This window comes from Hyperolius riggenbachi, chromosome 3 (assembly GCF_040937935.1).
Source record: "Hyperolius riggenbachi isolate aHypRig1 chromosome 3, aHypRig1.pri, whole genome shotgun sequence".
NCBI classification, from domain to species: Eukaryota; Metazoa; Chordata; class Amphibia; order Anura; family Hyperoliidae; genus Hyperolius; species Hyperolius riggenbachi.
In genome coordinates, this window is record NC_090648.1 from 35789025 (window position 1) to 35802386 (window position 13362).

Genomic DNA, 13362 nt, shown 5'->3' on the forward strand with positions numbered 1-13362 from the left:
CAATCAGGAAATCCCGTTCAAAGAACGGGATTTCCTGGAGGGCTTCCCCCGTCGCCATGGCGACGGGGCGGGATGACGTCACCGACGTCAGCGACGTCGTGACGTCATTGGGAGTCCCGATCCACCCCTCGGCGCTGCCTGGCACTGGTTGGCCAGGCAGCGCACGGGGTCTGGGGGGGGGGGGGGGGGGCCGCGCGCCGCAACAGATAGCGGCGATCGGGCGCGGGGCGGCAGCGATCAATGTGCTGGCGCAGCTAGCAAAGTGCTAGCTGCGTCCAGCAAAAAAAAAATTAAGAAAATCGGCCGAGCAGGGCCGGAGAAAACCTCCTGCGCGGCTTACCCCGAACTACGTTCGGGGTTACCGCCAGGAAGGTTAACGCATGGTCTTTGTTCCCTCAATGTTGGCTTGTGTTCCCTCCCACCTCCTAAAGACGTACCGGTAGGAAAACCGAACAACCCTAAAAAATAGTCCAAAAATAAAGGAAGAACAAAAGATTGTGAAAATAGTCCAAAAATACAGCAGGTACAAGAGATTGTGACCATCCAAGGGACAGTTGATGATGCGAATTGTAATGTACTCTGTAGAGAGTTGAGGAACAATGTATCAGTGCTACAGAAATGCTTAACAATAATTAAAAGTTAAGAACAATCCTAAGTATTAGTTTAATGTTCTAAAACACTTTTTGGGTTATCATGCTTTTTTTTCCAACTAGGACTTTATGAAATGCATAGAGGAAGGCATCAAGAACCAACAAGAGGAGGTCCTCTTCTCATATGCTGGCAACAAATACTCGCTTCACTTAGTCAACCTGGCCCAAACTAATGTCAGTAGTAAAACTGTGAGAAGGATGAGAAGACGGCCGGAATTCAGATCCCCGGTTACAATGTGTCACAGGCTACGGTAAGAAGACATGTGTTCATTGTTTGGGATGATTAGATTATGTGGTTTAGAACTGGGAGTTGTGACTGACCGGCTTTGGAGATGCTTTCTGTCGGGTCTCTATAACTGGAAGCCTCCTCAGCATCTTTCCCTGGTATAATTATAACTGGGCCTTCTGAGACCCAATGGAAGTCTGAGTTTGGCTGGACTTTAATCTTCAACACGTAAAACATTAGTGGGGAAATAAAACATTAGGGGGTAAGACAGTGGCTGGGATTTTCTGTACAATTTGTCGTTTAATATTATCGTGCAGCCGTTACCGCCGCACACACGATCAAACCTATCGACCCAACACTTTGCAGCGTGTCTGATCTCAAATTGGTTGCATCGTCGATCAGGCATGCTCTTGGCGGCACTGGTTTTCATCCGATTCGCTTATAATAATCGAATCAGATGGTCAATCGGCCCTCAAGGTGCCTGATGCATGGCCACCTTTAGTAATGAAAATCATAGAGCAGCCACTTGCCTACTGAATATATTTCTAAGGTGAAAAATAAACAAGAGTTAAATACTTACCTCATTTGTGGGAAGTGTCTGAATAGTTTAGAGGCCTCCAAGATCTGGCTACAGCCCACTGTTACAATGCAAAGTTCATCTATACCTATTCAGAAGTTTTTTCTGTTTGAGATCACGGTGGTGGATGAGAACAGCTGAACGGGGCATGTGCAAGTAAGGTCTGCACATGCCCAAAAGAGGGACGCACTCATATATGGAGGCAAAAAACCCACGCATGAGAGCTTCCTTCTATTGGCCTTGTGCAGAGCATACAGCCCAGCACAAATGTGCCCGTCCGAGGCCAGGCTTATGGTCAGAAGGTAAAGAGGGGCCCTAAAGCAGGAAGCCTCTGAAGCCTCTGAACCATCCTGAAACTTTCACTACTAAGGTAAGTATTTAACTTTTGTTCTATTTTTAACTTCAGGATTGTAAAAGTGCATTGGCCATGGATGAGAGGCAATAGAAGTGCTATTTTGGCCTGAACATGATATCTTGGCAACTACCCTGCATGGAAATGACTGCTTTTATTGTCTCTTGTGTAATGCGTTGCTAAACAATTATCCCACAAGGTCTGTGAATGGCCCTTGGATGTCTCAAAAGCTTCCAAAGTTCAATAACTATCTGAGTTCTTGAGAAGTGGTTGTGAAATTCTGTACTCAGTGACTTGTCCTTAAGATACATCAAGAACTGTACTGAACGGGGGACATTTCTTCTGAAAATAATTATTATGATCTCAGTGAGTCCCAGGATATTTTATCTCACAACAGGTTACAATTTAGCATCAGTCTGCGTCTACCTGGGTGTGACCAGCCTTGGGCAGCAGGGGCAGTTGAGGATAGGCGTGAGGAGAGGAAGGTTAAAGCAGGAGGATCAGCCATACTATGCCAGGGAAAAAAACACATATATAAGTAGATAAATACTTGATCAACTTACATAACACATGTATTGTACTGTCCACATTTTGATTTCAGTGAATGTTATATAGTAAATGACGAGAATTCTGTTAGTGGTGGGGGCCATGTCTTTTGCCCACAGTTAAGGCTAACTCGTGATGTCATTTCTGCCCTTTACTTTTTTTCTTGTCTCCTCCAATCACCTCAGCCTTGCTTGTAAACACAAGTGAGTAGGGGATTAGGTTTCAGATAAGAAGCTGGCAGGAAAATAAAGGAAAGAGGAGGAATAGATTATAGATAAAAAGAATCCCCAGCATGCAATTCTTTGGCACGACTACTAAAGGGCCAGTGTTCCTATGTGATAACTCCAAATCATAACAGCAGAAAAAGTTTTGGAAGTTTTGAATGCAGGATTAGCATCTTTATCACTTAATACACTCAGACCAATTACTGTTGAAATTTGATTTTTATGGTGACGATACCGCTTTAAGGTCAGCCATGGAGGGGGAGCAGTTAAGGTTAGGCTTATGGGGGGAGGAGAAGGGTAGTTGAGGTTAGCCGCAGAGGGGGGGTGGTTAAGGTTCGACATGGGCGGTTGGGGTGGTTAAAGGAAAATATTAATTTTAAAGGTTCAAAGGAAAATAGTATGAAGATCAAACAATCCGAAACAGTCTGTATGCATGTTGGATTATTGTGGCTCTGTACATATTAACAAGCTGACACATCATTGCATTCCAGCGGTTCTGGAGGTGTGTTTAGCTTCTAAGGGTACAATGGTTAATTTGCATATATTCAGCAGTGTTGCTCTGGGAGACATCTCAAGCTCACTCCAACCTGAATTATCGCAAATTCTTTCTGTTTTAGGAAAGCAAACTTTTGTTTTTCTTAACATCTTAGTAAGGGGGCTTTTAGGACCATTGTAATCCCTTACACACTCCAATGAGTTCTGGGTCACCATGAGCTTGCTGGTTAGTCTGTGCCTCTCGGATTCACAAGCCCTACTCCATAGAGCCAAATTAATCCATGCCATGCACTGATGAGGATCAAACAATCCGAAACAGTCTGTATGTATGTTGGATTATTGTGACTCTGTACATATTAACAAGCTGACACATCATTGCATTCCAGCGGTTCTGGAGGTGTGTTTAGCTTCTAAGGGCAACAATGGTTAATTTGCATATATTCAGCAGTGATGCACTGGGAGACATCTCAAGCTCACTCCAACCTGAATTATCGCAAATTCTTTCTGTTTTAGGAAAGCAAACTTTTGTTTTTCTTAACACCTTAGTAATGGGGCTTTTAGGACCATTGTAGTCCCTTACACACTCCAATGAGTTCTGGGTCACCATTATAGATGGGAAGTTCGGATCTTTTCAATGATCCGGATGATTCGAATCGGATCATTGAAGAGATCCGGATCTTTGATCCGAATCTCGGATCATTTTACTAACGGAAGCATTCGGGGGTGAAATGAACAGCAGGACAGGTCTGTGGACAGGAGAAGGGGAGGGAGTGGACACACAGAGAAGGGGAGAAGATGGACAGAGGGCAGGGAGTGGACAGAGGAGGGAGGAGGGACGAGCAGAGAGCAGAAATGTTTGCACGTAATACCCACATGCTGCAATCATATGCATTACATGTATTTCACCTATATGCTCATCTGTATACTTTGAAAGAAAAGGTCGCACAGTGAAAGAAAGCATTCCCAGAAGTGAAGTGCAGCTGTTTAGTGCCGAGTGCAGGAGGATTATATTGCCTTTCAATCACACTGTCTGCAAAGTTACTGAGCTGTGCTGAGCCAAAAGTTTCCAATGTGTTCACTGTGCAGCACTACGGAACAGCCAGCCTGTAATGTGCAGCACATTGCAGCCAGTATGTGTGCTCTACACATATCTGGCAGTGGCACCCATGTCCCCTCTCTCTCATCTACCTGTCCCCCCTCCAACAGAGTGATCCATCTATGCTCTGCTTCCAAGACCCCGCTGCCCGCTGAGAGGGGGCGTGTCACTCCTGGCCCCGCCCCTTTTTTGCGATCCGAATCACTCATTTTGATGATTCGGATGATCGACTCATAAAATAGATTCGGATCAAAGATCCGAATCGTTCATGATCCGGACAACACTAGTCACCATGAGCTTGCTGGTTAGTCTGTGCCTCTCGGATTTACAAGCCCTACTCCATAGAGCCAAATTAATCCATGCCATGCACTGATGAGGATCAAACAATCCGAAACAGTCTGTATGCATGTTGGATTATTATGGCTCTGTACATATTAACAAGCTGACACATCATTGCATTCCAGCGGTTCTGGAGGTGTGTTTAGCTTCTAAGGGTACAATGGTTAATTTGCATATATTCAGCAGTGATGCACTGGGAGACATCTCAAGCTCACTCCAACCTGAATTATCGCAAATTCTTTCTGTTTTAGGAAAGCAAACTTTTGTTTTTTTTAGTATACATTTAAATGCGGTAAATGACAGTTAATGTATTTGCCGCATTTACATGTATACTTTTTTCCTTTGAATATCCTGCAAATTTGGTGTTTAGAGCAAGTAAGAGGGCTTTGCTATTAACGCTAAAGTCGGCGGGTTTTGGAGGTATTTAATCAACAATACTTTTCCATTGGAAACTTTAAATTTGATTTTCTCAAAAACTATAAGGTCTTTTTGAAAAAAATTTTTTTTATTTTAATTTGTAGCCACTGATCACCTTTATAATCCATGCAATTTTGGTGATGTAACGATTGCGGGATATCTCCGTGGTCAGCGCACAAGATGTGCGCTGACACTGCGGAAATCCTCCACAAGCGTGTCAAGATACTAGAACCCAGCTTTTGGTGCAAGCACCAGTAGAGGGGAATTCCCACCGGCAGATGGAGCTGTGGAGTGCAGAGGAATAAACCCTCTGCACTGCCACAAATGTCAGATGGAAATTGTACGAAGAAGCAACACAAGGCAAGATAGCACCCAAAGAGAGAGAGCATAGAGACAGAATGTATGTGTGTGCACCAAACTAGTCGCCACCCAGCGACGTTGAACACACAATGGTGGAAACGAAGTGGGAACGCAATCGCAAGAATGGCGATTGCCAAACAGTGACACCAGACTGAGCAGGACAGAGCACGAGAGTAGCAAAGGCACAGCAAACAACAATAAAAGATAAGGAAAATAACAAACGCTAGCTAAACGCGAACACCGCACTCATTCGCAACAGCGAACGCGTTTACAGCCCGGTCTCCGCACGAAAAGCGCAACAGAGACAAGCACGCCACCCTAACTAGCCACAAGTAACACAAATGAGTACAAACAGACAAGACGGACAAATGAGGTAGCCAGTAGCAACCGCTGCTCCAGCTTACACTCCAGGAACTCAGATCAGAAGGATCCACAGCCGCTACCGCTAGAGGCTAGTGCGATCCAAACAAGACAGACAGATGAGGTAGCCAGTAGTAACCGCTGCTCCAGCTTACACTCCAGGAACTCAGATCAGAAGGATCCACAGCCGCTATCGCTAGAGGCTAGTGCGATCCAAACAAGACAGACAGATGAGGTAGCCAATAGCAACCGCTGCTCCAGCTTACACTCCAGGAACTCAGATCAGAAGGATCCACAGCCGCTACCGCTAGAGGCTAGTGCGATCCAAACAAGACAGAGCGATTCACTATCAACCACCGCTGGCGACAGCGCAATCGCGACAGACAAGACAGGACAGAATAGGCAGTACAAATATACACAAACTGACTGCACTAACTAGGAATGCAAGGAGCACTCCCCAAGAATTAACTATACTAAGATAGCAGTGGCTGACACTCCAGGTGAGTCCAGCAGGAACAAACCTCTATGAGCAGCAAAGGACTCTGGGATCACATGGCATTTATACTGCAAGATTTCAAAGGAGGCAGCTAGGCCGTTTGCATGACAAGTGTATGCAAATTGCCCAGCAGCAGAACAGGTCTGAAACTTGCAAAGCACAGGCAGGTCTTTTTTCCCGAGACCTGCAGCCCTCAGACTTAAGGAATGGACAAACAGCCGTCTGCCCGTGCAGACAGCTGAGCAGACCGTTACACGTGATTGTAGCATGTATTGGAGCTTTGCTATTAACGTTCAAATCCGGATCACAATCATGGCTTATCCGGATTTTGCGACTGCCGTGGCCGGATTTATTCAAATCCATGATCGGGGGTATCCGAGCAACACTACTCTACAGATTTTGTGGGCAGTGAATTCCATTCATTATAATGAATGAACAAAATCATAGCCACATTAGGAAGAATCTCATAGAAACATAAGTGCCATGCCTTGTTGACGGCACTTGCGTTTCCCACAGCACCAATTTGGAGAAGGGGCCAATCTTCATTTGGAACACCAGCATAAGAATTTGAAATTATATAGTAAATGACGAGAATTCTGTTCCTGGTGGGAACCATGTCTTTTGCCCACAGTTTGAAGCTAAATACTGATGTAATTTCTTCCCTTAACTTTTTTTTTCTCCTCCAATTGCTGAGTCACCTCAGCCTTGCTTGTAAACACAAGTGAGCAGAGGATTGTGTTTCAGCTAGGCAGGGAAATAAAGGGAAGAGGAGAAATATATTATAGATAAATAGAACCTCCAGCATGCAACTGAATGGCAATGGCTATTAAAGGGCCAGTGCTCCTAGGGTATGTGATAACTCCAAACCATACCAGCAGAAAAAGTTTTGAAAGTTCTGAATGCAGGATTAGCATCTTTATCACTTAATACACTCAGGCCAGTTGCTGTTGAAATTTGATTTATATGGTGACAATCCCGCTTTAAGGGATGGAGGTAGTCCCTGGCTGTAGTGGAAAATAGTGGTTCTTAAAGTGCACCAACCAAGCACCATTCTTTGTCCTGCAGTTTCTCCTGGTTTCTAATAGCTATAGGAGCTGCCATGTTCTCCCCTCCCATTCTCTCTGCCCTTATTTATCCAGGGGAAGGTGTGAAAATAGCATCTGTGACTTCTCTAAACTCGTTGAAGCACAGTGTTCTATCTCCGACCCCCCCCCCCCATGTTGATGAAAGCTTTTGTTTGCTCTCTGTTAATGTGTGCAATAAAATAATTACATCAGTCCTTATCTGCCTGAAATTTCTGTGATCCAGCAGGCTGCAGAAGTATTAAATGCTTCTGCTAAACTTTTAAATGTAAAAATAAGAAGAAAACAAAAAAAAAAATAAGAGGTAAAATGTATGGTTTTTTTTTATTAATTAGCCACATTGTCAGCATGCATTTTTAATGTGCCACTGAGATGTCCTGGGTGCTAAAAATGGTGATCGGTTCCCTTTCAGAATAATTAAAAAATGAAAAGAACAATATGTAAATGGACTGCAACTCACGCTCATATGAAGCCACCGAATACTCATTACATCTCCAAAAAAGAAAATATATGCATTAACCACTCTGCAAACGCCTAACGCAGGATGGCGGCTGCAGAGTGGTTCTCTCGTTCCTCGGTCACGCCATATGGCGTGATCTTGTGAGGAGCGAGATTGACGGGAGCTCTCATTCGCACAAGCCCGGGTTCCCGTCAGTAAACAAAGCCGGCCGAAGTGCTCAGCCTGCCAGCCCTCGATCCGAGCTAGCAGGTTGATTTTTTCATTTACAGGCAGAAATATATTTATATAGCGCTGCAATCTCCCGCAGTGCTGTGCAGAGGACAGCCTTGTCACTTAGCTGTCCCATGGAAGGGCTCACACTCTACTCCCTGCCATAGACATATGGCTATGTATGTATCATGATTCATGTAGTGTATGTAACATAGTATAGGGCCAATTTAGGGGAGAGGGAGGGAAATAAACATTTATTTTTTATTTTAATATGGTCTTTTTTTTATCAATAAAAAAAATTGCAGCAGGAATCAAATACCACCAAAAGAAAGCCCTAGTTGTGAGAAGAAAATGGGGTTAAATTCATTTGGGTGCTAAGTTGTATGACCGAGCACTAAACAGTTAAAGTTGTGAAGTGCCGAATTGTAAAAAAATCACCTGGTCACTGGGGGGGGTATACACCTCTGGTCCTCAAGTGGTTAAAGAGCCCCTGAGCCAGTGTCAAGGCCAGTCTCATTCGGGGCTCGCTACATTAGCGGTGGGTGGTGCACAAACAATTAGCATGTCCATTCTTAGAAACGTATCTAATTGGATAAAAAGCTCAGGTAATCCTCGGGGGCAGAGTCCCCTAGACCTCCTGGGTGGAGTTAAACTTTGAGGGAAAACAAGCAGAAGTCCCCTGTGCACTACATCATACATTCAGAGAAATGTTAACATGAAGCCGAGGCCTGAAATTTCCATATTTTATGTTTTTACTTTCAGGTCCTTCTTACATTCTACAGCGTGTCCCTGTCCTTGGAGCTCCACAAGGTTCTCAGAAAGAGACAGAACTTTCCCCAAGAGCTGGTGCGTTACCAACTCCTCACTTATCTATGAGAAGAGTCTTCTGAAGAGCGCAGATACTGAATATGTCCACGTCTACACCAAATTCCACAGGACTATGGCGGAATCCAAATATATAATCCTGGAGATCTCCAGAATTCAGAACTACTTTCAGTGGGAGAATTATTTCCGGTATGGATGAGATTTGATTTCGTTAACCTCCCTAACGGTATGATTATTTCCAGATTTTAGTGTCTAAAAGCAGGAAAAAAAACATACCACAGAGAGTGAGATCTAAGGCGGCCCCTGCTTACTCACCTCCCTGGGATCAAGTGCTGCAATTCTCACTCTGTCCTCCAGGTGGCGCTGTTCACCCTTAGTGAGATCGCTGTCTGTCGTCATGACGAAAAACGGCGATCTCACCCGAGGGATCCAGAGCCTCAGAGGACTGCTTAGTTTATATTGCCTAAGTTTTATGACATTGGCCCGGTTTCTGCATTTTAATATGAACTTTTTACTTTACAGGAAAAAGTTATACATGGAAAAAACCCTCAAAGGCACCATAGGTGGTTGCTTGGAGCGTTACCTATTCCATGGCACCAGCTTATCCCACATAGAAGGAATCTGTAATCTGAACTTTGACCCACGAGTGTCGGGCAAAAATGGAACTCTTTATGGTAAAGGCAGCTACTTTGCCAGAGACGCCAGCTACTCTCACGGTTACTCTCCAGCCACCCCAGAAGGTCACCACTTCATGTTCCTCGCCAAGGTCTTGGTGGGACGTCCAGCACTGGGAAAATCCTCTTACAACCGACCACCACCGTTAAATGGGGAATGTGAATCGAGCCTTCTATATGACTCCTGTGTGGACAAAGCCTGTGAACCAACTGTATTCATTGTTTTTGACCGTGATCAATTCTATCCATATTTCCTTATCAAATATCAGAAGCTGGAGAATTTGGTCCTTCTGGATTAAAGGATGCCCCCATTTAAAGAAGAACTGTAACCAAGGATTGAACTTCATCCCAATCAGTAGCTGATACCCCCTTTCCCATGAAAAGTCTTTACCTTTTCTCAAATACATCATCAGGGAGGTCTGTATGGCTGATATTGTGGTGAAACCCTCCCACAGTGTGATGTCAGCACCTAGGTACTCCATTCAAAAAAAACACACACCAAGAAATGGAGTAATGCTGGTGCTGGTATCCCGTAGCAATCCAAATCCAAGAATCAAAAAGGGGATCCACACACAGACTCCAAGCACCGCTCATGGGCATGCCTTTAAGCCAGATGACTTCCAACGAAGTCGTGCTATGACCCCTCTTGCAATGGCTATGCATGTCACTTCCTCTTCCTGCTTCATTCAGTGATGCACTTCGCTAACAGAGAAGACAGGGGTGAAGTTATAAAATAGCCAAGATGGCAGCCGCAATTTATAAATTGAAATCAAAACTATTCGGTGTGGAACGGCGATTCAGGCATCAAATGAAAGAGGAGAGCACAAGCTACAGAAAGGTATGCATCTTTAAGTACTTTACAGTACTGGTCGGAGTCATACCCATGAGAGGTGCTCGGAGTCCCTTTAAAGAGACTCTATAGCAAAAATTGCATCCTGTTTTTTATCATCCTACAAGTTCCAAAAGCTATTTTAATGTGTTCTGGCTTACTGCAGCACTTTCTACTATCACAGTCTCTGTAATAAATCAATGTATCTTTCCCCTGTCAGACTTGTCGGCCTGTGTCTGGAAGACTGCCAAGTTCTTCAGTGTTGTGGTTCTGCTATGAACTCCCCCTTCCAGGCCCCTCTATGCACACTGCCTGTGTATTATTTAGATTAGGGCAGCTTCTCTCTTCTCTCTTATCTTTTACAAGCTGGATAAATCGTCCTCTGAGCTGGCTGGGCTTTCACATACTGAGGAATTACAGACAAAGGCAAAGCTGTTTGCAGGAAGAAAGGAGCAGCCTGAAACTTCAGTGCATGAGAGCTGAAGGGGGAAAGAAACACACAAATGATCTCTTGAGATTCAAAAGGAAGGGTGTATACAGCCTGCTTGTGTATGGATGTATTTTCTATGTGTGGACATACTGTACATCAACCTACTTCCTGTTTTGGTGGCCATTTTGTTTGTTTATAAACAAACTTTTTAAAACTGTTTTTAACCACTTTTAATGCGGCGAAGAGCGGCGAAATTGTGACAGAGGGTAATAGGAGATGTCGGAAAAATGAAGAGGAAAGAAAACATCCGGGCACCTTCCGTCTTTAAAATTTATTGTGCAATGTCCACATCCATCAGGGTTACATACCACGAGTGTGTTCCACGAGTGGTCAATACGGTGGCTGTGAGGTGGAGGTGGGGATGCCGGGCATCAGTGAGGGCTTGCGACGGCCGTTTCGCGTCTTGCTAGACGCTTGGTCACGCTGTGCTCCCGTTACTGTGGCAATACGCAGGCATCCGGTATATGCGGCGGTAAACCCCGCCCCTTCCGGGTGTCGCGTATGCCAAAATTATGGAGACCAATGGGAGAGGGTGCCGAGCACGGGATGTGCGTCATCAAACGGTGGAAGACTACATTGCCCAAAAGCCTGTGCGTGGTGGAATACGGGAGGAGGGCGATACAGCTCCGCCCCATCTCTTTCCACCAATGGATGGCAAAGCACTCCGCTTGTCCACTCCAATGCGCATTGGTTTAGGAAGCCTGCCTATATTTTAGCAGGGCATATAAAAAGAAAAAGAAACGTAGTCTGATGTGGATGGTACGTATTTAACAACCATCCCCCATTGATGTTCAAAATGCATCCCGGATCGGCACACCTCACAGTGATGTGTGTTAGGTGGCAACAAGTGACAATTACTGTGGCTTCATAAGTGAGTAAGCACAAACGTTTAAAAACACACAAGACCTGGGGAGACTCAGACTTAACTGCAGTTACAAAGCTAGTTAGGCGATAATACACCACTACTGAATTTACATCAAAACATTTCTTAAATGGATATGGCCGTAATATTTATATAGGGGACACGGAGATTGGTTAAGGGAATACTATCATGAGCCACATTAAGGGATCCCCAATTCCATCAAATCAGCCACATTTTTCAGCACCACAAATTACCATATAAAAGGTCACCCACGAGAGACAGTGTTCTAAATATACATTATAAATACGAATAGAAATAAGTCCAAGACATCAATTGATCTCAATCATGGATCTAACATGCATGCTAATTCTATTTTCTCGTTTAGGCCTGCTGGTCCCATGGCTTCTGTACGTAATATTATACACGTTTCCCTTCTGAGGAGTAATTTCTCCCTGTCCCCCCCTCTCCTGGGGGCTTCAACCTTTTCCAGGATCGCAAATCTCAACCCATGACTTACACCTCCATGCGCCTCCTTCATATGTAAAACTAATCTGGTACAACTCTTCCCAGCTTTAATGACACTAATGTGTTCTCCAATACGTTTCTTTAAAGGTCTAGTTGTTTGACCTATATAATATCTTTTGCATGGGCAGAACAACACATAAACCACATGGTCAGTCTGGCAGGTGTATAACCCCTTACTTCGAAATTCGACCCCTCCGACATCAACAACCTTCTGTGTGAGCATCTTAGGACAATACTTGCAAAATCCACATCTAAAGTTCCCTCTAGTGGAGTAACGATCCAACCAGGTTGTTCGTTTAGGTGACACAAATTCACTTCTAGTCAGGTAATTACCCAAGGTAGGTGCTCTTCTGAACGTCACTCTAGGGGGTTCCTTCACCTTCCCCATTAATTCTGGATCCTGATTGATCATCCCCCAGTGTTTGAAAATACTTTGTCTGATTTTGCCAGCCATGGGGTTGTAGTCAAAAGAGAAAACCATTCTATTGTCTTTCTCTCCTCCCACTGCTCTGCCCTTTAGCAAAGTTGCTCTATCCTGTTCTGCGGCTCGCCCTCTTGCTCTAATCAACAAGTGTGGATCATAACCCCTCTTAATAAATCTGGCAGTCAACTCTGTCGCCTGTTCATCGAAAGCAATACGCGACCGATTGTTCCTCCGTAAACGTAAATATTGACCATATGGAATTGCATCCACCACATGCTTAGGGTGGAAACTCTTTGCATGGAGGACAGAATTGGTCGCGGTTGGCTTTCGATATCCCTCACTGACCAATCCCTCATCCGTTACCTTGAGTCTTAAATCGAGAAAGACCACCTCGTCACCAAACATTTCCGATGTGAATTGCATGTTAATTTGATTGACATTTATATGGTTCACAAAATCCTCAAATTCAGTTTGAGTTCCGGACCACACCACCAGGACGTCGTCCACGTACCTGGACCACCGTCTGACGTGCCTCCGGAATGGATTGGAATCCGAATGCACGGCATTCACAGGGCAGGGAGAAATTACTCCTCAGAAGGGAAACGTGTATAATATTACGTACAGAAGCCATGGGACCAGCAGGCCTAAACGAGAAAATAGAATTAGCATGCATGTTAGATCCATGATTGAGATCAATTGATGTCTTGGACTTATTTCTATTCGTATTTATAATGTATATTTAGAACACTGTCTCTCGTGGGTGACCTTTTATATGGTAATTTGTGGTGCTGAAAAATGTGGCTGATTTGATGGAATTGGGGATCCCTTAATGTGGCTCATGAT

The 13362-nt window shown here is 44.4% G+C and overlaps 1 protein-coding gene across 2 annotated transcripts in view; it reads left to right on the plus strand.

Moving 5' to 3' along the window:
* The window catches only part of LOC137560920 (protein mono-ADP-ribosyltransferase TIPARP-like), a 42113-nt gene extending 31291 nt beyond the window's left edge, over positions 1–10822 (plus strand). Inside the window, exons 4-6 of one of the 2 annotated variants that reach the window (XM_068272093.1) lie at positions 714–901; positions 8653–8904; positions 9238–10822. In XM_068272093.1, coding sequence (XP_068128194.1) covers positions 714–901; positions 8653–8904; positions 9238–9688 — 891 coding nt within the window. In that variant the 3' untranslated portion in view covers positions 9689–10822. The remainder of the gene's footprint in view (positions 1–713; positions 902–8652; positions 8905–9237) is intronic. The other variant, XM_068272092.1, reaches the window with a different exon arrangement.
* Positions 10823–13362: the final 2540 nt, after the last annotated feature.